Source organism: Rhinoraja longicauda, chromosome 11 (genome assembly GCF_053455715.1).
Source record: "Rhinoraja longicauda isolate Sanriku21f chromosome 11, sRhiLon1.1, whole genome shotgun sequence".
In the NCBI taxonomy this organism is placed as follows: domain Eukaryota; kingdom Metazoa; phylum Chordata; class Chondrichthyes; order Rajiformes; family Arhynchobatidae; genus Rhinoraja; species Rhinoraja longicauda.
The window spans coordinates 54,101,820-54,129,449 of record NC_135963.1 but is presented as its reverse complement, the minus strand read 5'-3'; the positions used below and the strand labels follow the sequence as shown (position 1 = coordinate 54,129,449).

The 27,630-nt window shown below is 42.3% G+C and overlaps 1 protein-coding gene across 1 annotated transcript in view; it reads left to right on the top strand.

Annotated features, from left to right (window-relative positions):
- cdc73 (cell division cycle 73, Paf1/RNA polymerase II complex component, homolog (S. cerevisiae)) overlaps nucleotides 1-27,630 on the top strand; it is a 269,047-nt gene that overhangs the window by 653 nt on the left and 240,764 nt on the right. Inside the window, exons 2-8 of the mRNA XM_078408040.1 lie at nucleotides 10,557-10,662; nucleotides 12,698-12,767; nucleotides 14,150-14,212; nucleotides 14,331-14,383; nucleotides 17,900-17,988; nucleotides 19,733-19,949; nucleotides 25,959-26,057. Of these exons, the coding sequence (XP_078264166.1) occupies nucleotides 10,557-10,662; nucleotides 12,698-12,767; nucleotides 14,150-14,212; nucleotides 14,331-14,383; nucleotides 17,900-17,988; nucleotides 19,733-19,949; nucleotides 25,959-26,057 (697 nt within the window). The remainder of the gene's footprint in view (nucleotides 1-10,556; nucleotides 10,663-12,697; nucleotides 12,768-14,149; nucleotides 14,213-14,330; nucleotides 14,384-17,899; nucleotides 17,989-19,732; nucleotides 19,950-25,958; nucleotides 26,058-27,630) is intronic.

Below are 27,630 nucleotides of genomic sequence, written 5' to 3'. Positions count from 1 at the left end.
AATCTTGAGCAAAACACAAAGTGCTGGAGGGACTCGGCGGGTCGGGCCACTCCACACATGCTGCCCGGTAGGCTGAGTTACTCCAGCACTTTGTGGTCCACAACAGTATTGACAAAGTGATTTCTCAGACCTGAAACCAACCAACGCCTGTTCCACACACCAAGTCTGTTATAAAATCAACCACAAACTTTCCATGACTCTGCCCCCAGACAAAGTTGTTGATGTGAGTTTGTTTCTCTCAAAGTGTAGCCTTTTATAAACTAACACCAGTTCATCCTGAGCAAGACACAAAGTGCTGGAGGAACACAGCGGGTCAGGCAGAATATGTGGAGGGAGTGGACAAATTACTTTTAGGGTCGGGACCTTTCTGATATCTGTATTACCTTGTGTTACCAATACATCCTGCTTTAGCAGTGAGTTCCTTATTGCCCAAACCAATTTCATTCTACTGGGCAGCCTGTTAAGTGACAAACCTCAGGCCTTTTTAATTGATTCTGGGTTGCTGGAATCTTGAGCAAAACACAAAGTGCTGGAGGGACTCGGCGGGTCAGGCCATTGCACATATGCTTGCCCGGTCGGCTGAGTTACTCCAGCACTTTGTGGTCCACAACAGTATTGACAAAGTGATTTCTCAGACCTGAAACCAACCAACGCCTGTTCCACACACCAGGTCTGTTATAAAGCAATTTCTCCGATCTAAACTCAACCACAAACTTTCCATGACTCTGTCCCCAGACAAAGTTGTTGATGTGAGTTTGTTTCTCCCAAAGTGTAGCCTTTTATAAACAAACACCAGTTCTTCCTGAGCAAGACACAAAGTGCTGGAGGAACACAGCATGTGGAGGGAGTGGACAAATTACTTTTAGGGTCGGGACCTTTCTGATATCTGTATTTCCTTGTGTTACCAATTCATCCTGCTTTAGCAGTGAGTTCCTTATTGCCCAAAACAATTTCATTCTACTGGGCAGCCTGTTAAGTGACAAACCTCGGGCTTTTTTGAATTGATTCTGGTAGTTGGGTTCTACTTTAAGGACTTAATGGTATCACTGGAGGATGAATAGTGTTAAGATTTGTGGTGTGTTTTACATGCCTTGAATAGTGTTACTGACCAGATTTGTATTGTATATTACACATATTTTGAACAGTGTAACTCGCGAGATTTGTGCTATGTTACACATTTTGAACAGTGTAACTGATGAGGTTTGTATTGTGTGTTACACATGTTTTGAACAGTGTAACTCAAGATTTTTATTGTGTGTTACACATGTCTTGAACAGTATAACTCACAAGATTTGTGCTGTATTACACTTTTTGAACAGTGTAATTGACGAGGTTTGTATTGGATGTTACACATGTCGAACAGTATAACTCCTGAAGGTATCACAAAATGCGGGAGTAACTCAGCGGGCCAGGCAGCATCTCAAGAGAGAAGGAATGGGTGATGTTTTGGGTCGAGACCCTTCTTCAGACTTCAGTCATTGCTGATCGTCCCCAATCAATAACTCGTGCCTGCCTTCTCCCCATATCCCTTGATTCCACTAGCCCCTAGAGCTCTATCTAACTCTCTCAAATCCATCCAATGATTTGGCTTCCACTGCCCTCTGTGGCAGAGAATTCCACAAATTCACAACTCTGGGTGAAAAAGTTTCGTCTCTCAGTTTTAAATGGCCTCCCCTTTATTCTAAGACTGTGGCCCCTGGTTCTGGACTCGCCCAACATTGGGAACATTTTTCCTGCATCTAGCTTGTCCAGTCCTTTTATAATTTTATATGTTTCTATAAGATCCCCTCTCATCCTTCTAAACTCCAGTGAATACAAGCCTAGTCTTTTCAATCTTTCCTCGTATGACAGTCCCGCCATCCCAGGGATCAATCTCGTGAACCTACGCTGCACTGCCTCAATTACAAGGATGTCCTTCCTCAAATTAGGAGACCAAAACTGTACCCAATACTCCAGATGTGGTCTTACCAGGGCCAGATACAACTGCAGAAGAACCTCTTTACTCCTGTACTGAAATCCTCTTGTTATGAAGGCCAACGTTCCATTAGCTTTCTTCACTGCCTGCTGTACCTGCACACTAACTTTCAGTGACTGGTGTACAAGGACACCCAGGTCTCGCTGTACCTCCCCCGTACCTAACTTAACGCCATTGAGATAATAATCTGCCTCCTTGTTTTTGCCGCCAAAGTGGATAACCTCACATTTATCTATATTATACTGCATCTGCCATGCATCTGCCCACTCACTCAATCTGTCCAGGTCACCCTGCAACCTCCTAACATCCTCTTCACAGTTTACACTGCCACCCAGCTTTGTGTCATCCGCAAACTTGCTAATTCCCTCTTCCAAATCATTAATATGTATAGTAAATAGTTGCGGCCCCAACACCGAGCCTTGCTGCACTCCACTCGCCACTACCTGCCATTCTGAAAAGGACCCGTTTACTCCTACTCTTTGCTTCCTGTCTGCCAATCAATTTTCTATCCATCTCAACACCCTACCCCCAATACCATGTGCTGTAATTTTAGTCACCAATCTCTCGTGCGGGACCTCATCAAGGCTTTCTGAAAGTCTAGATACTCTACATCCACTGGCTCCCCTTCATCCATTTTACTTGTCACCTCCTCAAACAATTGTGAGGCTATCACGCCAAGGGTCCAGGTTGAGCGAAGGTGGGAGATCATTTCAAAGGGGAGTGAACGTGGACTCCAGGAGGCTGTGCCTATTACAAACAGATACACCCTCTTGGGAGCTGTCGGGGCAGAAGACGCTTCCAATCCGAGTGGCGGACAGGTCGGTGGCTCTAATCCAGGCAAGGAGACTCGACCGGCGAGACCGAAGTCGGGAAGAGCCATAGAAGTGGGTGACTCCATTGTCCGAGGTACGGACAGTGGATTCTGTGGCGGCAGGTGGGACTTGAGGATGGTCTGTTGCCTCCCTGGTGCCAGGGTTCAAGACATCAAGGACCGGTGATCAACCGGAAGTAGTTGTGCACGTGGGCACGAACGACGTCGGGAGGAAGAGGAAGGAGATACTGCAATGTGAGTTTAGAGAGTTAGGAAGAAGACTGTGAAGTAGGAAGTTGAGGGTGGTTATCTCTGGACTGTTACCTGTACCTCGTGCTGGTGAGGGCAGGAACAGAGAGATCAGGGATATGAATATATGGCTGAGGGGCTGGTGCAGGGAGCACGGATTTAGATTTCTAGACCACTGGGATCTCTTCTGGGGTAGGGGTGACCTGTACAAAAGGGACGGGTTGTACCTTAACAGCAGGGGATCAACATTCTGGCAGGCAGGTTTGCTAGTGCTACATGTGTGGCTTTAAACTAAGTAGAGGGGGGGGAGGGGTTGACAAATTGGCAATATGAAGATGGAGTTAAAGGGGCAGCAAATACAGGAGAAATTGCAAAGGACTCTTGAATAAGTGGGAAGGGAAGTTCTAGATGGGATAAGAGAGTAAGGTCAGGGCCAATTGTGACCGGTGTGAGAGGGGAGGTGAATACCGAAGTTAAAGTGTTGTATTTAAATGTGCGAAGTATAAAAAATAAAGTGGATGAGCTTGAGGCTCAGTTAGACATTGGCAAGTATAATGTTGTGGGAATCACAGAGACATGGCTACAAGAGGACCAGGGCTGGGAACTGAATATTCAGGGGTACACAACGTATAGAAAAGGCAGACAGGTGGGCAGAGGGGGTGGGGTCGCTCTGTTGGTAAGGAATGATATTCACTCCCTTGCAAGGAGTCACATAGAATCAGGAGATGTAGAATCAGTATGGATAGAAATGAGGAATTGTAAGGGTAAAAAGACCCTAATGGGAGTTATCTACAGGCCCCCAAACAGTAGCCTCGACATAGGGTGCAAGTTGAATCAAGAGCTGAAATTGGCAGGAGCTGGCCAGAATTGACTGGAAGGAGGACGTAGCAGGGAAGATGCTGGAATGCAGGTATTCCAGGGAATAATGCAGAAGTTGCAGGATCAATTTATCCCAAAGAGGAGGAAAGATTCTAAGGGGAGTAAGCGGCACCCGTGGCTGAAAAGGAAAGTCAAGGACAGCATAAAAATAAAAGAGAAGAAGTACAACATAGCAAAGAAGAGTGGGAAGCCAGAGGATTGGGACTCTTTTAAAGAGCAACAGAAGATAACTAAAAAGGCAATACGGGGAAAAAAGATGAGGTACGAGGGTAAACTAGCCAATAATATAAAGGAGGATAGTAAAAGCTTTTAGGTATGAGAAGAGGAAAAAGATACAAACAATCTCCCAGATGTTCTTGTGGCCAGAGACGGAGGAACTGAAGGACATTCACATTAGGCAGGAAATGGTGTTGGGTAGACTGATGGGACTGAAGGCTGATAAATCCCCAGGGCCTGATCGTCTGCATCCCAGGGTACTTAAGGAGGTGGCTCTAGAAATTGTGGATGCATTGGTGATCATTTTCCAATGTTCTATAGATTCAGGATCAGTTCCCGTGGATTGGAGGGTAGCTAATGTTATCCCACTTTTTAAGAAAGGAGGGAGAGAGAAAACGGGAAATTATAGACCAATTAGTCTGACATCAGTGGTGGGGAAGATGCTGGAGTCAATTATAAAAGACGAAATTGCGGAGCATTTGGATAGTAGTAACGGGATCGTTCCGAGTCAGCATGGATTTATGAAGGGGAAATCATGCTTGACTAATCTGCTGGATTTTTTTTGAGGATGTAACTAGGAAAATTGACAGGGGAGAGCCAGTGGATGTGGTGTACCTCGACTTTCAGAAAGCCTTCGACAAGGTCTCACATAGGAGATTGGTGGGCAAAATTATAGCACATGGTATTGGAGGTCGGGTACTGACATGGATAGAAAATTGGTTGACAGACAGAAAGCAAAGAGTGGGGATAAATGGGTCCCTTCAGACTGGCAGGCAGTGACTAGTGGGGTACCGCAAAGCTCGGTGCTGGGACCGCAGCTATTTGCAATATACATTAATGACTTGGTTGAAGGGATTAAAAGTACCATTAGCAAATTTGCAGATGATACAGAGCTGGGTGGTAGTGTGAACTGTGAGGAAGATGCTATGAGGTTGCAGGGTGACTTGGACAGGTTGTGTGAGTGGACGGATGCATGGCAGATGCGGTTTAATGTGGATAAGTGTGAGGTTATCCACTTTGGTGGTAAGAATAGGAAGGCAGATTATTATCTGAATGGTGTCGTTAGGAACAGGGGACGTACAACGAGATCTGGGTGTCCTAGTGCATCAGTCACTGAAAGGAAACATGCAGGTACAGCAGGCAGTGAAGAAAGCCAATGGAATGTTGGCCTTCATAACAAGAGGAGTTGAGTATAGGAGCAAAGAGGTCCTTCTGCAGTTGTACAGGGCCCTAGTGAGACCGCACCTGGAGTACTGTGTGCAGTTTTGGTCTCCAAATTTGAGGAAGGATATTCTTGCTATTGAGGGCGTGCAGCGTAGGTTTACTAGGTTAATTCCCGGAATGGCGGGACCGTCGTATGTTGAAAGACTGGAGCGACTAGGTTTGTATACACTGGAACTTAGAAGGATGAGAGGGGATCTTATCGAAACATATAAGATTATTAAGGGGTTGGACACGTTAGAGGCAGGAAACATGTTCCCAATGTTGGGGGAGTACAGAACCAGGAGCCACAGTTTAAGAATAAGGGGTAGGTCATTTAGAACGGAGATGAGGAAAAACCTTTTCTGTCAGAGAGTTGTAAATCTGTGGAATTCTCTGCCTCAGAAAGGCAGAGATAGTTGACTCAAGAGTCAAGGGTGTTTTATTGTCATGTATCTCGAAACAGAACAATGAAATTCTTACTTGCAGCAGTAAAGGTTGTAAACACAGTGCTCAATAGATAAAGGTAGATTGTTCTACCCACGGTGGAAATAGACAATAGACAATAGGTGCAGGAGTAGGCCATTCGCCCCTTCGAGCCAGCACCGCCAATCAATGTGATGGGAGGACATCTTATCGAAACGTATAAGATTATTAAGGGGTTGGACACGTTAGAGGCAGGAAACACGTTCTCAATGTTGGGGGAGTCCAGAACAAGGGGCCACAGTTTAAGAATAAGGAGTAGGCCATTTAGAACTGAGATGAGGAAAAACTTTTTCAGTCAGAGAGTTGTAAATCTGTGGAATTCTCTGCCTCAGAAGCAGTGGAGGCCAATTCTCTGAATGCATTCAAGAGAGAGCTAGAAAGAGCTCTTAAGGATAGCGGAGTCGGGGGGAATGTGGAGAAGGCAGGAACGGGGTACTGATTGAGAATGATCAGCCATAATCACATTGTATGGTGGTGCTGGCTCGAAGGGCCGAATGGCCTACTCCTGCACCTATTGTCTATTGTTTGTGTCTTCCTTAGTGAAGACAGATCCGAAGTACCTGTTCAACTCTTCTGCCATTTCCTTGTTACCCATAATAATTTCACATTTAACTTTGCTACTCTTTTTCTCTTAACATATCTAAAGAAGCTTTTACTGTCCTTCTTTATATTCTTGGCCAGCTTCCCCTCGTACTTCATCTTTTAATAATAATAATATATTGCTTTATTCGTCCCACACCGGGGAAATTTACAGTGTTACATCAGCAAAGTGGATAGCAAGAGATTATAAATAAAAGTAAAAACAAGGATAAATTGTCATCAGTTTACTGTGTATTCCTTAACTGTTACTGTTGACTCGTCTGCTGGGAGCAGTGCTGGTTGTGCAGTCTCACAACAGCGGGAAGGAAGGACCTCCTATATCTCTCCTTCACGCACTGGAGTGATGGTTTTATGTCAGTCAGCTGATTCAAATCTGGAGAAAACCCCAAAAGCTTCCTCAATAACCAACCAAGCATTTCAAAAGTGGGATCAGTACTTGGTGCTTAGAATATCTATGTTACTAAAATTATAATGTATGTTCAGACTAGTAAATGTATCAAGTATGTACATGATATCCAGATGCATTGCGGTCATGGAAACGACAACTTTGTGTTGGCAGGCGACCTGATATAACGAGGGGAATCCTCTTTAGGCATTGTTTGGGTATTGATCTGGAAGCATGTGTAAACGATCCACAGAAATTTCAATATGAATGGTTAGTCTGGCTGAAGGGAGGACACTTGGGTCTTCCATCAATTCTGGAATGTACATCACTTGCTTCTCACCTTTGTATTGTAATCTTTGATTTGCCATTCAACGGACTTCATTTTAAGATTGGTCTTGACAGAATGAAGTGTGCAGGAAGGAACTGCAGGTGCTGCTTTACACCGAAGATAGACACAAAATGCTGGAGTAACTCAGCGCATCTCTGGAGAGAAGGAATAGGTGACATTTCGGGTCTGTAGAAGGGTCTTGACCCGAAACGTCACCCATTCATAGAAACATAGAAAATAGGTGCAGGAGTAGGCCCTTCGAGCCAACACTGCCATTCAATATGATCATGGCTGATTGTCCAAAATCAGTACCCCGATCCTGCTTTTTCCCCATATCCCTTGATTCCGTTAGCCCTAAGATTCCTTCTCTCCAGTGATGCTGCCTGTCCCGCTAAGTTACTCCAGCACCTTGTGTCTATCTTCTTGAAAGAATGAAGTTCTGTTGACAGACAAAAGGATATTAGTAAATTCAATTTTCTTAATGCATTCTCACTGTAACCCATCCACCTCATTGCAATAGAAAAGTCCACAGATTAAAATTGCATCGTTAAAAACGAGGTGACATTTTTCTCGGGTGTAATTGTTTTGTGAGGGATGCTCCAGGTTTGTGTAGTGCCAGTATGTGAAAGCTTTTTGTTACAAAGCTCACGGCCGACAGGGAAATGTTGGGAATTTATGGTGGATGACGTATGTGAGGAATGTTTGCTGTGATGGTTCTAATTTTATTGACTGTACATCTGTTTGTTGATGTGTAAGAGACTTTTTTTCATGTGTGTTTTTTCTAACCGAAACGTCAAGTCTCACAAAGATGAGGATTTTTTATTTTAAAAATTCCTCTTTCCTACCTTCGCAGCAAACTTTCTGTAATTGTTCCAATTAACGTCTTAGCAGATTTTTGCAACAGTACAGCTATCCTGTCCAACAGCCCATACATTTTAGTTTAGAGATACAGCACGGACTTGGCCCATCGAGTCCACACCAACCAGCGATCCACGCACATTAACACTATCCGACACAAACTAGGGACAATTTTTACATTTATACCAAGCCAATTAACCGACAAACCTGTATGTCTTTGGAAAGTGGGAAGAAGCCAAAGATCTTGGAGAAAACCCATGTGGTCACAGGGAGAACGTACAAACTCCGTTCAGATAGCACCCGCAGTCGAGATCGAACCCGGGTCTCTGGTGTTGAAAGCACTGTAAGGCAACAATTCTACAGCTGCACCGCAGTGCAGCATAATGAAAAACTTTAAAAATGGGGATATTTTTATTGGTGCTTCCTTTAAACTGGTCGCTAACTATTGGCAAGTTAGAAAAAAGTTCTCCCTATCTAGCCTGTCTATGTCTCTCCAATAAGTCAGTCTGGTTCCCCGTCAGCTTTCTTTGTTCCAAAGAGACCAAACATGCTCTTATCAGTTTCTCTTCCATAGCAGAAAGGTTCGATCCCTGGTTACACACTGGCAGATAGATCTCTGCACACTCTTCAGTGCAGCAACAACCAGCTGTAGTGTGACAACTGGAACTGCACCTGGTACTCCAGATATGGTCCAGCTAGTGTTTTATACAATTGTCCCATTCCCTTCCTGCTTGTACATTCTACTCCTTGGCAAATGAAGTGAAATATTCCTTTTGCCTTTTTTAAAATTAGCTTATCTACCTGTGCTGCTGCTGTCAAACATGTATTTGTGTGAATTTGATCAGGGTAGCATAAGCCTATAAAATCTATTTAAAAAAATGTGTAAATATTTTTCCTGGATGGTGAATATCTGGACAAAACTAAATTGGAATATTTTTTGGAACAAGCAGCCTTGACTGTCAGCACGAACATCAATTTAGTTTACTTAACAAAGATGTTAATGGGTTTTTGTATTTTTTTCCCCAACTTTAATTGTGACACTATTTGTAATGTGGAAACCAGGAACTGCCAATACTGGTTTACTGAAAAAGGAGAAAGGTTTAGAAAAAAAACACATGGTGCTGGAATAATTCAGCAGGCTGGGCAGCATCCCTGGAGAACATGGACCTATTCATATTCTTCAGGGATCTTGCCTGACCCGAAACGTCACCTATCTATGTTCTCCAGGAATACAACCTTACCTGCTGAGTTACTCCAGCACTCTTATGCCCTTTTTTACTATTTATAATGTGTTTTCTTTAGCTTCTGTCCATTTGCAATCCTGCCAATTTGTATTGGAAACTTTAAAAAAAAACTATCAGACCATAGCTTAGACTATAGCTATCTATTCAGATTATAGCCATCTCTTCTTTTTTTGGACTGTTTTTGGAATTCATTCAATGGTTTGTTGGTACTTTATTGTCAAATGTACATAGGTAATGTGAAATTCCTTTTAGGCATACAAATTAGTAACGTCTTACCGTGCATAAGCACAATCACACATAAGTACAAGAGTGTAAGAATGGGCAACAGCCTATCCTTCATATGACATCGCCCAGGCTTGCATCCGACCACACATTAGGATGCATCACCCATGGCCAGCTATGACCAAGGGGGGCCTAAATCCAAAGACATCCTTGCAGATCTGTTCTCCTAAGATACCACTTAAACCTATTTCTTTGACAAAGCGTTTGAACACTTGTCCTAATATCACCATTATTTTTGTGTCATAGTGTGTGTTAATCTAAGAAGTAGTAGAGGTGGACCTTTTTAACGCAGTTCCTTGCACAAAATTTTCAGAAGAATGTATTTTGCAGATGCTGTATAACCTTGTCTGCGTATAAGCTTGTACTACTGGGTGGCAATGTGAATCAAGTGGCAAAATTATGGAGACCATAATTTATTTTTCCTCCTCTTAAAACCTCTATCAACCTGCTTCAATTCATACCAATCTCCCACTGAGAATGGGGCGCAACGGTGGCGCAGGGGTAGAGTAGCTGCCTTACAGTGCCATAGACCCAGACTTGATCCTGGTGGTGTCTGTACAGAGTTTCTACGTTCTCCCTGTGACTACGTGGGTTTTCTCCGGGTGCTCCGGTTTCCTCCCACACTCCAAACATGTACAGGCGTGTGGGTTAATTGGCTTCAGTAAATATTGTAAATTGTTACGAATGTGTCGGATAGCGCCTGTGTACGGATAACGCTGGTCGGCGCGGGCTCTGTAGGCCGAAGGACCTGTTGCCGCGCTGTATCACTAAACTAAACTAAATTCTTTGCAAGTGTATATGATCTTTCCCGCTAGTAGAATGTTAATAGCCTTTTCTTGGAAGCCAGTTGCTTTTTAATTTGCTGTCGTTTTCCACAACTGACATTTGGGTGCATCATTAGGGTTATGCATTTGAATATTAATTTAGCACCTTTATGCTAAAGGGTAAGTTTGATTATAGCTTAAGCATTGTTACTCCATGATGCTTTTAGTTTTTATTCTGTGCGTATCTTTTCACTGATTCCAGTTTTGTTCTTCTTGCAGGACGGGGAAGGAAGGTCAGCCAAGGGAGTATTATACTTTGGATTCCATTTTATTCCTGCTAAACAATGTTCATCTTTCTCATCCTGTGTATGTGCGGCGCGCTGCAGTGAGTATTCTTTACTTGTTGTAAGCTTAAACCTTTTGAATGATCATGCTAAATCCTAAGTGTATGTGTGGATATTTGGTAGATTCGTAGCAAGGTTTTGGTGTTGGTTGGTGTATTATTGTCGCGTGCACTGAGATAGAGTGAAAAGCTTTTGCTTGTGCTATCCAGTCAAATCAAATGATACTATTTGCAGACCCTCGTTACAATGGACCATAGCGGGAGGCAATGGTGTCTGTATTGCCGATTATCCACCATAACTGAGTGGAATAAATGCCATTTCATGTGTAGAGATCCAAGCTGCCCATGCAAAATATGAGGTGCTGTACCTGCAATTTGCGCTGGGCCCCACTCTGACAGTGGAGGAGGCCCAGGACAGAAAGGCCAGGATGGGAGGGGGAGTTAAAGTGTTTAGCAACCAAGGGATCATGTGGGTTTGAGTGGAGATGTTCAATGAAACGATCGGCCAGCCTATGTTTGATCTCGCCGATATATAGGAGTCCACACCTGGAACAGCAGATGCAGTACGCAATTACAATCAAGCTACACAAAAGAACAACAACTTGCTGAGGATAATAGTTTATTTGGTGTTTTGATACCTTCCCCGAACAACTCTTCTGAATCACATACATGATATGTATTCCCTGAACAAGCTTTCTTCACATCTCCATCAGACAGACACATGCAACCTTCAATCGTTATTTACACTAGACTGATGGATTTACACTGCTTCGTCCACACAGACGAGAAATAAGCATTATTTTCAGTGTCAAAGTCACTTGCCTTTTCTATTAGTGGCATTAACTGTTGGTGTTCTGCCAAAGTCTTTAACAATTCCATGATGAAGGGTAGGTAGTTATGTTTTCTTCTGACTTTTTCAATCTGGAAAAAGAAAGTGAACACAAAATAAGAATGCGCACATTTTACATTTAATGTGTGTAGAACCACATTTATAATCCCACACTCCAAAGACATACAGGTTTGTAGGTTAATTGGCTAGTGTAAAAAAAAATGTCTCTAGTATGTAGGATAGAACTAATGCACGGGGATTGCTGGTCACCGTAGACTCGGTAGGCCGAAGGGCCTGTTTCCATGCTGTATCCCTAAAATCTAAAAACCTTTACTTTGAAGAAAAAAATATTTGCCACCACTTTACAATGTACTGAAAGCAGACATTTGTGAACAACGATCCAGGGCACACTTTATAGTTTATTTTCAATCTTCTCACTTCCAAGTGACCCCAAATTGACCAAAATCTGTTCCTTCAATTAGAAAAATAAATAAAAATTGCCGGTATTGAAATTAATACCAGCATATGAGCTGTGGCAAGGAGTTTTAAGAGATGTAATGGGTTATGTGGACAGGGTGTGACTTTGTTGAAAAGTAGGCAGTAAAGACTGGCTTTGTTTTCCCAATTTTAAAGTATGGCACCTTGTGTGACAGTATGTGGAATGCTGTTTAAAAGTCCATGTAAATAAAACACAAATATACCCCACTGCTTACACAAAACATTCCTCAGGTGCAGTTATTGAACTGAGGGGAAGGTAGGAAGGAGGAGTCATAGAGTGATACAGCGTGGAAACAGGCCCTTTGGCCCAACTTGCCCACACCGGCCAACATGTCCCAGCTACACTAGTCCCACCTGTCTGCATTTGGCCCATATCCCTCCAAACCTGTCCTATCCATGTATCTGTCTAACTGTTTCTTAAACGTTAAGATAGTCCCTGCCTCAACGACTTCCTCTGGCAGCTCGTTTCATACTCCCACCACCCTTTGTGTGAAAAAGTTACCCCTCAGATTCCTATTAAGTCTTTTCCCCTTCACCTTAAAGTTGTGGAAAGGACGCAATTCTTCTGCATAAGCAGTGCTTCCCGAGCCCTCGTTATTGGTAGAGGAGTTGAAAAGGATCACAGAGATAGGGGCAAGGAAGTACTTTCTTTTAATAATGACAAATTCAGTCACCATGAGAGTAACTGTTATGAAAACAATTTACTGTTCATTTTTAAGTAATGACCTCTATGTTCCAATTTTTAAATAGACGGAGAATATTCCTGTGGTGCGAAGACCAGACAGAAAGGATCTACTTAGCTACTTAAATGGAGATACGTGTAAGTATGCCTTAATTATTAGAAGCAGTGAAACCTGCTTATAGATCTGTATTGATTTCATGAACACATCTAAAACATTCTTCCACTTGCAATGTTTCTGGTTGACTAATCTTATAGAATCATAAAGCACAATAAACAGCTGCTTTGACTCGCCATGTCCATGCTGACGATCAAGTGCACATCTATACTCATCCCCGTTTACCAACAGTTGGTCCCTGTGGTTTAGTGAATCAAGTGCTCGTCCAAATATCCCCCATAGAACTCTCAAACCACGCTTAGTCAAAGCAGTCTTTACAAAGATGTGGAATGTTCATTCTTAAAACCAGTTCATTGTTGATGGGTAAATTGGTGCTTTTTTCCCCCGCTGTGTCTCTTTGATTTTTAATTTGCGATACTTGGAACGATGGCACAGCCATGCAGCTGGTGGAGCTGCTGCCTCCGATTTTCTCTGGGTGCTCCGGTTTCCTCCCACATCCCACGTTGTGCGGGTTTCTAGGTTAATTGGTCACTGTATAATTGCCTCCAATGTGTAGGGAGTGGATGACAATGTGGAATAACATAGAACTGTGTGTGAACAGGTGATTTGGTGGTCAGCATGGACCCGGTGGGGCAAAGGGCCTGTTGCCATGCTGTCTGTGTATCTGGAATGCATGCAACAAAAACCTTTCACTGTACCGCGGAACATGTGACAAGAAACTAAACTGAACTGCAAACAAAACTAATTAATAATGCTAGTTTGATGTTTAAAATACTGTGGATATGATGATGGGGATGAAGTAGATAAGGGATTTTTGTAGATAAAAAGGTTTGGGTCCACATCTGTTTTGGTTTTGTGGCCAAGCAATTTCTCATTTAATAAACTAACAATCATATCAAATCAACAATTATTAATAGTTAACATTATTAAAATAATTTACACTTAAAATTCTGCTGATTTGAAAATTTAGTTTTAACATTTTAGAGGTACCAGTAGACCATACCATACCGACACGAGCAAAACATTGGATTAATGGCATTAGATTCAACTCATCAGAATAGAGGTGATCCTCGATGTGGAATTCCTATATTATTAAAAATACTCTTGTAAAAATCTAAATGTCATGAAAGCTGAGCAGAGCTAAAAGATATAACGTACACCAAAGACACAAAATTGCTTCCTCATATTGACATTTAAAAGTGCCTTGAGGGTAGAAAGGCGAAATATGAATTTTGGACGTACTTGATAATTTACTAGAAAAAGACTTGAATTTATTCACATAGTATTTCATAATTCTGTTTGTAAATGTGTTTTGTCACAATTGAGTTGTTAATTTTTTCATAATGTTGTAAAACTGGATATTTCCAGTTGCAGATTTTTTCATGCTTGTAATTTATTTCCCCAGCAACATCTGCAAGCATAGACAGAAGTGCCCCGCTAGAAATTGGTTTGCAGCGATCAACACAAGGTATCTATGATTTTTTTTGTCTGAAAATGAACATGAAACCTTTTGAAATATTACTCCTTAAAATCTGAACCATACAATTTATTTTTTGCCTGCTTTTCTTGTGTTTGTGAACCTACAGTTAAAAGGGCAGCTGAAGAAATATCATCTGAATTAAAGAAACCCAGGATAGAGGTAATTGGTTTCTACAATTTCCAATTTGTTTAAATGTTTAGTTTAAAGATACAGTGCGGAAACAGGCCCTTTGGCCCACCGAGTCCGCACCGACCAGCGATCCCCGCACATTAACAATATCCTACACACACACTAAGGACAATTTACATTTATACCAAACCAATTGACCTACAAACCTTTGGCGTGTGGGAGGAAACTGAAGTTCTCGGAGAAAACTCACGCAGTCACAGGGAGAACGTACAAACCGTACAGACAGCACCCATAGTCGGGATTGACTCTGGGTCTCCGGCGCTGCAAGTGCTGTAAGGCAGCAACACTGCTGCTGCGCCACCGTGCCGCCCTCTGCAGGGATATGGGCCATACGCGGGCAGGTGGGACTAATATAGTTGCGATATGTTGGCCGGTGTTGCTGGGCTGAAGGGCCTGTTTCCTGTTTCCATGCGTTTCCAGGACCAGTTTCCATGCTGTATGACTCGATGGCAATGTGGGCATTGTTGCATGGGAATGTTAACCATAACACTACATATTTAGTGTCAAAGAATTACTCCAAAGATAGACCTGCTGGGGTAACTAAGTGAATCGGGCAGCATCTCTGGGGAAAACAAATGAGTGATGTTTTGGGTCGGAACCCTTCCTCAGATGGAAACTTTTCAGGACCAGTCCTTTCAGGTGAGGCAGAGGTTTACTTGCACCTCCTCCAATTTCAGTCTGAGGAAGGGTTCCGACCCGAAATGTCACCTATTCCTTTTCTCCAAAGATGCTGCCTGACCCGCTGAGTTACTCCAGCATTTTATGCCTATCTTCAGTATAAACCAGCATCTGAAGTTCCTTCCCACGCATTTAGTGTCAAGATCACTTCTCTGCAAGGATTAGTTTGCTGAGTTCTTAACTCCCTGCTGTGCTCCTTTCTCTTGCTCTTCCTTTACATGTTGAGTGAGACCCATGATTGTGTCCTTGTTCCCTATATTGATGTTTTAATTCAGACTGAAGGAATTTATTCACAAAATGCTGGAGTAACTCAGCAGGTCAGGCAGCATCTCAGGAGAGATTTTTTTAATTCAGACTGACTTTTCCATCCATTCTGCCCATATGGCTTAAGTAAAAGTTTGTATCCATCAAACTTTGATGGCGAGAATAATCAATGCCCTCCAGATTTTGGCTTGTGTTAACCTGACAATTGTATTTAGCACTGAGAATGTAACCAACTACTCTTTCATATTCAAGAGATCTTGTTGGAACGTGTAAATTTATATCTGGCTATTAAACTTGAAAGATAGAGTTGTGAGGATTCATCAGTTAATAAGCAAATGCAAATTAATAGTTGAGTGTGCAGTTTGTGGGTGGTAAATAGCCCCTATCAGTATGCAGCTTTCTAATTATGCTTTGCATTTAGTACCTTGTAAATTAGTTTTACTTTATATAGGTCCACTAATATATGAAACATACTTGGGTGTTTTGCACTGGAGAAAAAAAAAAAGTCTGACTGTGTCTCAGTTAAGAACAGGGACAAAAACATTTATGGTTTGAAATTAAAACTGTTGAAAGTGGAGAAGTATTGGTCATTGGAGAGATTTGTAAGGTCTGTGGCTGACGTTTGCAGTGCTCATATGCAATGGGTTTGGGTTGGGAAAGAATGAACGGCGAACAAAGTTGGAAGGCCGAAGGTGAGAGAAAACAGTTGTTGTGCATCTCAATGCTTTACAGAGAGAAAGCAATGGTATGTATGGAATGGAGTGTTACGTAAACAGGACTTAACATGAATCCTAATATGAACAACTTCATCTGGGACGTTTAGATCTATATAGTGAGGAGTCATAGAGTGATACAGCGTGGAAACAGGCCCTTCAGACCAACTTACGCACCCTGGCCAACTTGTCCCAGCTACACTAGTCCCACCTGCCCGTGTTTGGCCCATATCCGTCCAAACCTGTCCTATCCGTGTACCTGTTTTAACTATTTCTTAAACGTTGGGAGAGTCCCTGCCTCATCTACCTCCTCTGGCAGCTTGTTCCGTACACCCACCCACCCTTTGTGCGAAAAAGGTTACCCCTCAGATTCCTATTAAATCTTTTCCCCTTCACCTTAAACATGTGTCCTCTGGTCCTCGATTCACTTACTCTCGGCAAGACTCTGTGCATCTTCCGGATCTATTCCTCTCTATACCTCAATAAGATCACCCCTCCTCAGCTCCAAAGAATAGAGTCCCAGCCTACTCAACCTCTCCCTATAGCTCAGATCCTCGAGTTCTGGCCACATCCTCGTAAATCTTCTCTGTACCCATACCAGCTTGACAACATATTTCCTATAACATGGTGCCTTGAACAGAACACTCTACTCTAAATGCAGCCTCACCAACATCTTATACAACTGCAACATGACCTCTATACTCAATACTCTGACTCATGGCCAATGTGCCAAATGCCTTTTTGACTACCCTATCTACCTGTGACACCACCTTCAAGGAACTGTGCACCTGCACTCCTAGATACCTCTGTACTACAACATTCCCAGAGGCCTACCATTCGCAGTGTGGGTCCTACCAATGTTAGACTTCCCAATATGCAACACCTCACATTTCAAGGTGTTAAATTCCATCACCCATTCCTTCGCCCACCTGGCCAATCGATCAAGATCCTGCTGCAATTTTTCACACCCATCTTCATTATCTGCAAAACCACCCACTTTTGTATCGTGGGAGAAAGGCTTTGCTTTAAAACTCAGATAGAATACTTGAATGCATTTGTCATCAGAACCAAGGTTATTTTACCATGTGAGAGAGCTCATGACATGTACAATGCACAGGAATGCAAGAGGATGCATGGAGTGGTGGACTCAGCCCAGTCCATCATGAGCACAGTCCTCCCCGCCATCAAAGGTTGCTACATGAGGCACTGCCTCAACAAAGCAGTATCTATCGTCAGGGGTCCCCACCATGCCCTCTTCTCACTGCTATCATCGGGCAGGAGGTACAGACGCCTGAAGTCCTACACCACCAGCTTCAGAAACAGCTACTTTTCTTCAATTGTTAAGTTCTTCAACGAACCCACATAACCCTAATCCTACATTGGCACAGGAACTTTTTTTTCCCAAGTGTTTTTTGCACTAATGTCTTGATTTTTTTAATGGCACAATCTTGTTTTTAAAAATTTTACGTATAATTAATGTACAATTTATGCTTTTGTATGTTTGTCGGAGTTTGATGCTGCTGCAAGCAAGGTTTTCATTGTACTTGTACCTCACCGTACTAATGCATATGACAATAAATTTGACTATGTTACATAAAAATGGAGATAAAATAGTACCAACATCAAAAAATATGGCAGATTGAATTGCACAAATCTGAACTTTATTTACTGAAAGGCATCAAAATAGGTAACTAGGTAAGTTTTTCCATGCAATTATTTCGAAATTATCTGAATGATTTAAGATTGTACTGTGTCTGGAATATTGGCCAGTATATTTCACAATGATGTGGCAGCACTGATTGATAAGAACTAAGATGTTTCTTTTAATTAGGATGAAGAGCGCGTGCGACTTGACAAAGAGCGCTTGGCAGCTCGGTTGGAAGGCCACAAGGAAGGCATTGTACAGACAGAGCAGATCAGGTAAACTCAATCCCACACACATTTCATGATCTGTGGAGATTTTGCAGTAAGGTGGAAAAAATCAACCCAATTATTTGCAATCGACGAGCACAATTTCAGACTGTGCGGGGGAAAAAAATGTTGCATTATTTCTGAAATCAAATGTGACCTGTTGATTGGTGAAGCAAGAGAACGCAGATGCTGGAATCTTGAGCTAAACACAAACTGCCAGAGGGAGTCAGCCGGTCAGGCAGCATCTGTGGAGGGTCGCCTGTCCATTATTATTACAGATGCTGCCTGACCTACTTAGAACCCACACCATTAAAAAAAAAAATGTCCTGTTAACTTTAGCTTTGCTGCTTTCACATAATCCCATCTCTATGAAATAAAATCCCCTGTTTCCTGATTACAAACCTTATAAATTCGATGTGTCTGAGAAAGAATGAACCCGCATGCTCTGGCTCCAAGTACAGATTGTCCCTTTCATCCCCGAAGGGGACCCACTCTTTCCCTTGTTTCCCTCAAGCTCCCAATATGCTTATAAAATACCTTGAGATTCTCGAGTGATATTTCATAGCCTGTCTTCCCCCCCCCCCTAATTGCTCTTCTCCACACTCCTCAAGGGTTTGTTCTGTTTTCACTTGCCTATACCTGTCACATGCTTCCTTTTTTTTCATCAAAGCCTTAATATCCTTTGTCACCCAGAATTCTGTAAATTTGATTTCGAGATAAAGCATGGAAGCAGGCCCTTCGGCCCACTGAGCCCTGACCAGCCATTGATCATTCCTTCGCACTAGTTCTATGTTATCCCACCTCTGCACCCACGACCTACACACTCAGGGCAATTTTGCAGAGGCCAATAAACCTACAAACCCACACGCCTTTGGGTCGTGGGAGGAAATCGGAGCACCTGGAGGAAACCCACGCGGTCACGGGGAGAACGTGCAAACCCCATACATATGGAACCCGTAGTTAAGATCGAACCCGGGTCTTTGGGGTTGTGAGGCAGCAGCTCTACCGTGGCACAGTGATGGGGTAGAACTGCAGAAGTAAGGAACTGCAGCTGCTGATTTGAAGGACATGAAATGCTGGAGTAACTCAGCAGGATCTCAGGCAGAATCTCTGGAGAACATGGATAGGTGATGTTTCGGGTCGGGACCCTTCTTCAGACTAATTGAGTGGATGGGGGGGGGGGAGGGCAGGGCAGGGCAGAAAGCTGGAAGAGAGGAGAGGCAGGACAAAACATGGTAGGTAATTGGTAGACACTGAGGAAGGGGGGAGGGAAGAAAGTGTTGACAGCAGATGGTTGGAATAAAGTCCAGAGATTAAAGCAGAAGGCATATGACCGGATTGAAGACCTGCAAATTGTGAAGTCAGAGAATGGTTTTGCCCTAATCTGTTCTTTATTCAAAAAGCAGATTAAACACTAATTAAACATTATTTTTTTCCTCAGTGTTTCTCTTTATGTGCACACATTTGCAGCTGCAGAATGACAGGCATTACATTTCAATATATCATACTACGGTCCAATTAAAAATCAAAATGTATAAATAGTATCACACAAATTCCAGTGTGCCAGTCTATTTTTTTTTAAAACTCCCAAAAGTTTGTTTATTTGGTGCTGACCATAAAAATCAAATCTCTCTAATGTTTTATATGCTGTAATAGTTTAATGCTCAAATTGGATTGTTCATGTCCATTCTAGATTTATATAAAAATGTAATTAGGCAATTTAGTTTTAGTTGTGATTTTTTTGTGCTTGTAGGTCATTGTCGGAGGCCATGTCTGTGGAAAAGATTGCTGCTATTAAGGCCAAGATTATGGCCAAAAAACGGTCCACTATAAAGACAGATCTGGATGATGACATTGCAGCTTTGAAACAAAGAAGTTTTGTAGATTCTGAAGTAGACGTAACCAGAGATATTGTCAGTAGAGAGAGGGTATGGCGAACAAGAACTACCATTCTCCAAAGCACTGGCAAGGTGAGTTCAGGGGAATTAATCCATGTGATTGCTCTTGCGTTCCTTGGGTTTATGGATACTGCATGGAAACAGGCCCTTCAGCACACCAAGTCCACGCCGACCATCAATCACCCGCTCACGTTACTTCTATGTTACCCCACTTTCTCATCCATTCCCTGCACACTGGGGCCAATTAACCTACAAACCCGCATGTCTTTGGGATGTGGGAGGAAAGTGAAGCACCCAGAGGAAACCCTACCCGATCACGGGGAGAACTGGGAGAAATTTGTTCTTCATAATAGCTTTTATTTCTACGTAAAGAGACGTTGCTGAGATTGGGAGATATGAGTGGCCAAGTAAGTGATTTGACAGATGGAATGTAACATGAGAAAATGTGTGGTTATCCATTTGGAAGGAAGAATGAAAAACATTCTTATTTAAAAGCTGTGGTACACAGGGAACTGAGGAGTTTATGTTGTGAAATGCAAAGAGTTAGCATGCAAGACAGTAAGTGATTAAGATTGCTAATGCAATTTTGTCTTTATGCAATATTTGATTCAACTTTACAAGGTCTTGGTGAGAATGTACCTGGAAGACTGTGTACAGATTTGCTCTTCATATTTATGAAAGGATATACTTGCATCAGAAGAAGTACTTCACACAGACAGTGCCCAAGGTCAGGATCGAACCCAGGCGTCTGGCGCTCCTTACCAGCTGCACCACCATGCCGCTGTATAGGAACACGTATTTAATTGCCAGTTTTTACTGAGTTAGCCGAGTGCCGCTTTGTACTGAAGAGCTGTAATGCAGAGAGTGTTTATGCTTTTAGATTGAGGATAACATCTATCTTGGTTTGTATTTGTAAGGCAGTATGCTACAACATTGAATAAGATTGACTCTTGAGGATCTTGGTCAGTTTAAATTTACATTTTCCAATTTTGATTTTAACTGAAGCTGAACATGTAATGTGTTGGCTCGCCTCGAGCTGACATTTATGCATCAACTGAATGTTTCACAGCAATGGATGTAGAAGCTTATGCGGTTCTATATGGTTAAAAATTGGTTATGTGGTGAAAACAATTGAGAGATTTAATAAAGCAATTTTTGAGTAAATTCTTGTAAACCGAACAAGATCGTAATCATGAGAAACTAAAGATACATATCTGTTTTAATTTTCTTTTCCATTCCTAAAATTTAGAATTTGCCATCAAAAGTCTTATTATTTTCTCTCAGGACTATAAACAAAGTAGCACAAGAACTTGGAAATCCAAAGAAAGGTTACTAGTTATCAACCGATATTTATTGAATCAACTGTGTTTCTTATATACTTTTTATATTGTGTTTGTATTTAAAGTGGGATAAGAAAGAACTAGTGATAATGGGTGATCGATAGTTGGCCTGGACTAGGTGGGTCGAAGAGCCTTTTTCCATGCTGTGTCTCAAACTCTAAATTAAATACATGGGGAGCAATCCTCAAGCTAGATTAACATGTTTAATAAAGTTAATATCATATTTTAATCTGTGCTTAAGAATCCGGATTGCTGTTGTCATAGAATTATGCACCATGGAAACAGGCCCTTCGACCCAACTTTCCCCATGCTGACCAAGATGCCCATGTATACTAGTCCCACTTGCCTGCGTTTGGCCCATATCCCTCTAAACCTATCATATCCATGTATCTGTCTAAATGTCTTTTAAATGTTATAATAGATGTCTCAACTACCTTCTCTGACAGCTCATTCCATACACCCACCACCCTCTGTGGAAAAAGTCGCCCCTCAGGTTCCTATTAAATCTTTCCTCTCTCACCTTAGTCCAGCCTGTAATTCTATTTCTCTCCCTGATGAATCCAGCCCTTCTTTATAACTCAAACTTTCCAGATCCGGTAACATACTTGTAAATCGTGAAGCGAAAGTATCCAAATAAAAGGTGGAAGTATTCCAAAAAAATACCCAATACTGACTTGTCACTGCTGATTTTATCAAGTCCATTTGCAAAAAGTAAACGAACTTGATCGATCTTTTCCAAAACAAATTGAGAAATAAGTATGGTGACAGCTGTTGGCACATTTTAGACTCAAAATATTGATTTCTTTGTCCTAATCAGAGTTTGCTTTGTTGCTGGTGGTTTGAAACACTTGTTTGCAATTGAAAGAGCATTGCTCAGGAAATAATGGAGACAAAATGTGTAATTTTCTCTAAATTAAACCATATTTCTTTGTGCTTGTACAATCCTCAAGCCTTGGGAAAGGCAAGTGTGCGGAATTGGCTAAGAACCTTTGACTTGTCAAGATGAGACTTAAGGTGAGAGGGGCAAAGTTTAAAGGAGATGTGCGGGGCGAGGTGGCAGTGCCTGAGACGTGCTGCCTGCCTGGACTGGTGGTGGAGGCAGATATGATAGTGGTATTTAGGAGGCTTTTAGATGGGTGCATGGATATGCAGAGAATGGAAGGATGTGCATCACGTGCAGGCAGAGGATGCTTGTTTATCTTGGCTTCATGTTTGGCACGGACATTGTGGGCTGAAGGGTCTGTTCCTGTCCTGCTCTGTTCTACGTTCTATGTTGGTTGGCCCAACCTTCATGTCCTCCATGTTGCATATTTCAGATACCAAAATGAAATGTGCCAGCTCTGAGTCTGGTTTAGCTGCAGTGCATGATAATTTCCCCCAACAAAATATGCGCAAAGTGATTTGAGTGAATTTTCTTGATGCTTCCAAGATGTGATTTATCGAAACCTTTTGTAGCTATTTATATTGCTCTCACATGCAGAGGTTTCTTGACCTTGGGATTACCGAGATGTGTATGGAATGATTTAGCTGCAGCATAGCCAAAGGTCATCTCATATTGATGTGTGTTTTCTTTATCCTTGTGAACCTTGTCAGCAAGGCCAACATTCTCCAATAGTTTGGAAAAGGTGACCGTGAAACAACTTCTCGATCCTCTGCAGTAGGTGAACAGGTGGCATTCCCAAAATCTGTACCCAGGTACTGAGTCAGGATGCCATGTGACTTGAAGCGAGCCAGTACATCTGTTGCCCCGAGTTGGGTCCATAGCTTTGGGAGGTCACATCAGGGAAGTTCTGAAAGGCTGCTGCGGTGTGTATGACCTGTAGCCAGGGGGCGCCAATGACGGAGGAAGTAAATGTACAACCTACTGGTTGGCATCCAGTAAAGTAAGCCGAATGGTTGAGTTAATTAGGTCTTGTTTGGAGACTTGGGGGTTGTTGACATGCCTTTATTGAAGGAAAAGCAGTGAGATCCTGAAGCCCTGCCTTTTAGTCTTTAGAGTTTAGAGATACAGCATCGAAACAGGCTCTTCGGCCCACTGACTCCTCGCCGACCAGCGATCACCCCGTACACTAGCACTATCTTACACACTAGGGACAATTTTACGACTTGTCACAGCCAATTAACTTACAAACCTAAGGTAGACACAAAATGCTGGAGTAACTCAGTGGGTCAGGCAGCATCCCAAGATGCTGCCTGACCCGCTGAGTCGCTCCAGCATTTTGTGTCTACTTTCGATTTAAACCAGCATCTGCAGTTTTTCTCCTACACAACTTACAAACCTGTACGTCTTTCGAGTGTGGGAGGAAACCGGAGCACCCGTAAAAAAACCCCACGCAGTCACGGAGAACCGTACAAACTCCGTACAGACATCACCCGTAGTCAGGATCGAACCCGGGTCTCTGGCGCTGTCTGGCAGCAACCCTACCACTGTGCCACCCTTCACGTTAGCAATTTTGTTTCCCAGCCTGAAGTCCCGCACCGACCGCGTTCAGGGACAGCTACTTTCCACGACCACTCCTACTACCACAATCAGTTTCCTTAACCAACCGCACGGCCATAATCTTACCTCGACATTGGAATACTACACTGCCTCTTGCACGACCACCCACTTGTTTTTTTCCCCCGATGATGTTTTGCACTAATGTCTGTTTATTTTTAGTTTTTTATCTTTGCACATAAAATTGCACAAGATTGTATAATTTATGTGTCTGTGTGCCAGTAATGGTGCTGCAAGCCGCATTTTTCATTGGACTTGTACCTGGTACATTGTAGAAGTAATTGTGCATCTGACAATAATCTCAGCTTGAATTGAATATGACCATTTTGAATTTCTGTTAAATATAATTTGATAAATTTACCGTCAAATTGGAATAAGTTGAGTAAGGAAAATTGTGGGTTTTGTGAGAAAGATTGAATGACTGGTGGATACAGTTCCTACAAAATATTATTGATTTGTTTAAAAATTTGACACTGAGCTTTTGGTTGTTTAATATTCACATACATAATTTCACTTCCCTTTGAAGCAAGTTACAGACCATATTCCAAATGTATGTTTTCCCAATGAGTTTTTTATATATAAGGGACATTTTTTCCCCTGCTTATATTGAGTAAACTTAAAGGTACTAAATCTGGTTACTTAAAAATGCAAAGAACTGCAGATGCTGGTGTACAAAAAAACCGCAAACTGCTCGAGTAACTCAACGGGTCAGGCAACATCTCTGGAGAACATGCATAGGGGACGTTTTGGGTCAGTACCCTTCTTCTGACTCTGGAGACTTCCAGTCTGACGAAAGGGTCGCGACCAAAAAGGTCACCCATCCTTTTTCTCCGGAGATGCTGTCTGGCTCGCTGAGGTACTCCAGCCCATTGCACTTGTTACTTGAAGCTTTGCTTAAATGTTGCACTTGTAATTTTGCCATGACATTCTTAATCCTGAACTGCACAGCTACATAGTAGTGTTATTGCCTTTGACTTGAGCCAGACAGGCATTGATGTAATTGAATCAGTCTGCTGTATGTGACTTGCTGCTGTCTGAGTAGGTTTGCTCTGAGGCCACCACTGTTTCAGAGGCTGCTGCATTAAATGCCCTTGGTGCCAGTAACTGTCTCGGATTTGATTCTGTGGAGAACGTGTTTTGCCGAACACTTGCGCTCGGTCCGCCAAAGCCTGCTGGATATTCCGGCTTCTAAGCATTTTAATACTTCTTCCCATTCCCACACTGACCTTGGATAGACACAAAATGCTGGAGTAACTCGGGACAGGCAGCATCTCCGGATAGGAGTGGGTGCCGTTTCGTGTTGAGACCCTTGTTCAGACTGAGTCAGGAGAGAGGGAGACACTGAAATAAGGACTTTTCTGTCCTGGGGCTCCTCCATTGCCAGAATAAGGCCACAGGCAAATTGGATAAACACCTAATATTGAACTTGAACACCAAATTTGGGCAACTAACATCCCAGTGGCATGAACATTGAATTCTCTGATTTTTGGGTAAATAACCTACAATCAACCAATCCCTTCTCCCCCTTCCCCCCCCCCCCTTCTCTTCCCTGTGCCCCACCTGGATAGACACTAATTTCTCCCTTTCTGCTTCCTTCCCTCTTCATGGTTCCCTCCCTTTTATGCTTCTCCTACCCTTATCTCACACTTTTCTTTGTTTTTTCACGTCCGGCCTTTGTCCACCCATCTGCCAATCACCCCCCCCCCCCTTCACCTGTACCCACCTATCACTTTCCAGGCTTTGTCCTGCCTCATTTCTCTTCCAGCTTTCGGCCCCGACCCAAAACATCACCTGTCCGCATTCTCGAGAGATGCTGCCTGACTCATGAGTTATTCCAACACCTTGCGTCTTTTAGCTTAACCAGCATTTTGTCTCTAATGTCCTGCACTGATAGTATTATGACTATTTAAAAAATCTTAATTGCTAATGCATGTTCTTGATAATGCATTAATTTATCCAGTAGCTTTAATACAATTTCATCCTTTTGATCAAATGTATGAGGTTAGTCTGTGAATGCAAGCATCCTGCCATACCGTATGTACACAGTAGATGGCAGCATGCAACATGCTGAGAAATGATTGAATTCAGGTTATTTTTTGATTGTGCTGCACCTTAAATACTTTTTTGTGATGGATGCCTCGCAGGCATCAATTTTTGTTGGAAAATTGGCGTTAAGCCATTTTATTCATTGTTTAATTAACTTTAAAAATCCATTTGTCCTGATTATATTTATTCCTACCACAGAATTTTTCGAAGAACATCTTTGCAATTTTACAATCGGTGAAAGCCCGGGAAGAAGGTCGGGCACCAGAACAAAGGCCCCCACAAAACATACTGCCTCCGGTAAGAAGAAAATTAACAATGCCTTTCATCATTGTCCATCTGAGTTGGGAATAAAATCTGCTTTAACATACTGATGTTTCTCCACTCTTTAATTTAGTTTAGAGAAACAGCGCGGAAATAGGCCCAGTGAGTCAGTGATCCCCACACGTTAACGCTATCCTATATTAAAGACACGTTTGACATTTATACCAAGCCAATTAACCTACAAACCTGTTCCTCTTTGGAGGGTGGGAGGAAATCAAAGTTCTCTGAGAAAACCAATGCATGTCTTAAGGAGAACGTAGAAACTCCGTACAGACAGCACCCATAGTCAGGATGGAACCCGGGTCTCTGGTGCTGTGAGGCAGCAAGTCTACCGCTGCGCCACCGTGTCGCCCTCTTGGATGCTGTCACTCTCTCCCATCCAAACTGAAAACATTGGTTGTAAAATTAGATTTCAAGAATATAGACAGGCCATCTCTTTAAAATAACAGAATTATGCAGGATTTCCCCCCCCATTGTTTACTTATTTCGGAAAGTTACAACCTCTGTTAGCATACCGCATGTGTTAATTTTGTATTTAGCTCTGGAGCACACAGGTAATGGATATGGCATAGAGTTAATTGAACATTGTCCATACATTGTAGCCAACAGCACACTTACTTTTAAATTGCAATATGGAGGATCCTTTTCCTTGGTGGTCTCAAACCACCATTCAGACATTTGTTGTGGGACATCTTCAATAACTGTTATGTAAAATCACCGAGTGTGGAAATAGTTGTATCCATATATGCCCATGTGAGCACATAAGAATTTCATTGTTCTATTTGGGACAGAGGACAATAAAACACTCTTGACTCTTGAGCATTTTAAAATATGGCTGAGGTAACTGAGTGATTAAAGCACTGGATTTCAAGTCCAGTGGTGTTTCTCCATATAGGACATTGATGTACTGAGACAAAGAGACAAGACAAAACAGTTGCAGAGAAGAACATTTACTCCAATACCACTTCAAAAGAGCTCCAGCTTGCAGGGTTTCTGCTCAATGCTTCAAATGTGTTAGTTTTTGATACCTAAAGAATAATTGCAAGGCAAGGAGAGGGCACCTAGGATGTTTATGAAATGATATCAATGATGAGAGTGGTTTTTCTGGTAAGAATGACAAACTTTCGAGACAAGATTAAGAGGACATTTTATAAAATTAGAAGGGCATTTAAAGAGCAAAAATGGTGAATGCATTGCTTGGAATGACACATAAGATGTTAAAGATTTAAATAATTGCCAACAGTAGAAGGGAAATTAGAAGAATTTCTATGCATGTCAAGAGAGTTTATTGTCATGTGTCCTGAAATGGAACAATGGAATTCTTACTTGCAGCAGCACACAGAGCTATTAAGATCTGAAGAATGGAAAGGTCACCCATTCCCTCTCTCCAGAGATGCTGTTTGTCCCATTGAGTTACTCCAGCATTTTGTGTCTATTTTCGGTGTAAACCAGCATTTCCAGTTCCTTCCTACATATTAAGATTTGGAGCAGGTTGCAAGCAGATCAGTGTATGCAGGTTCCACAGCCAATTTCAGAAGGCCATAAAATG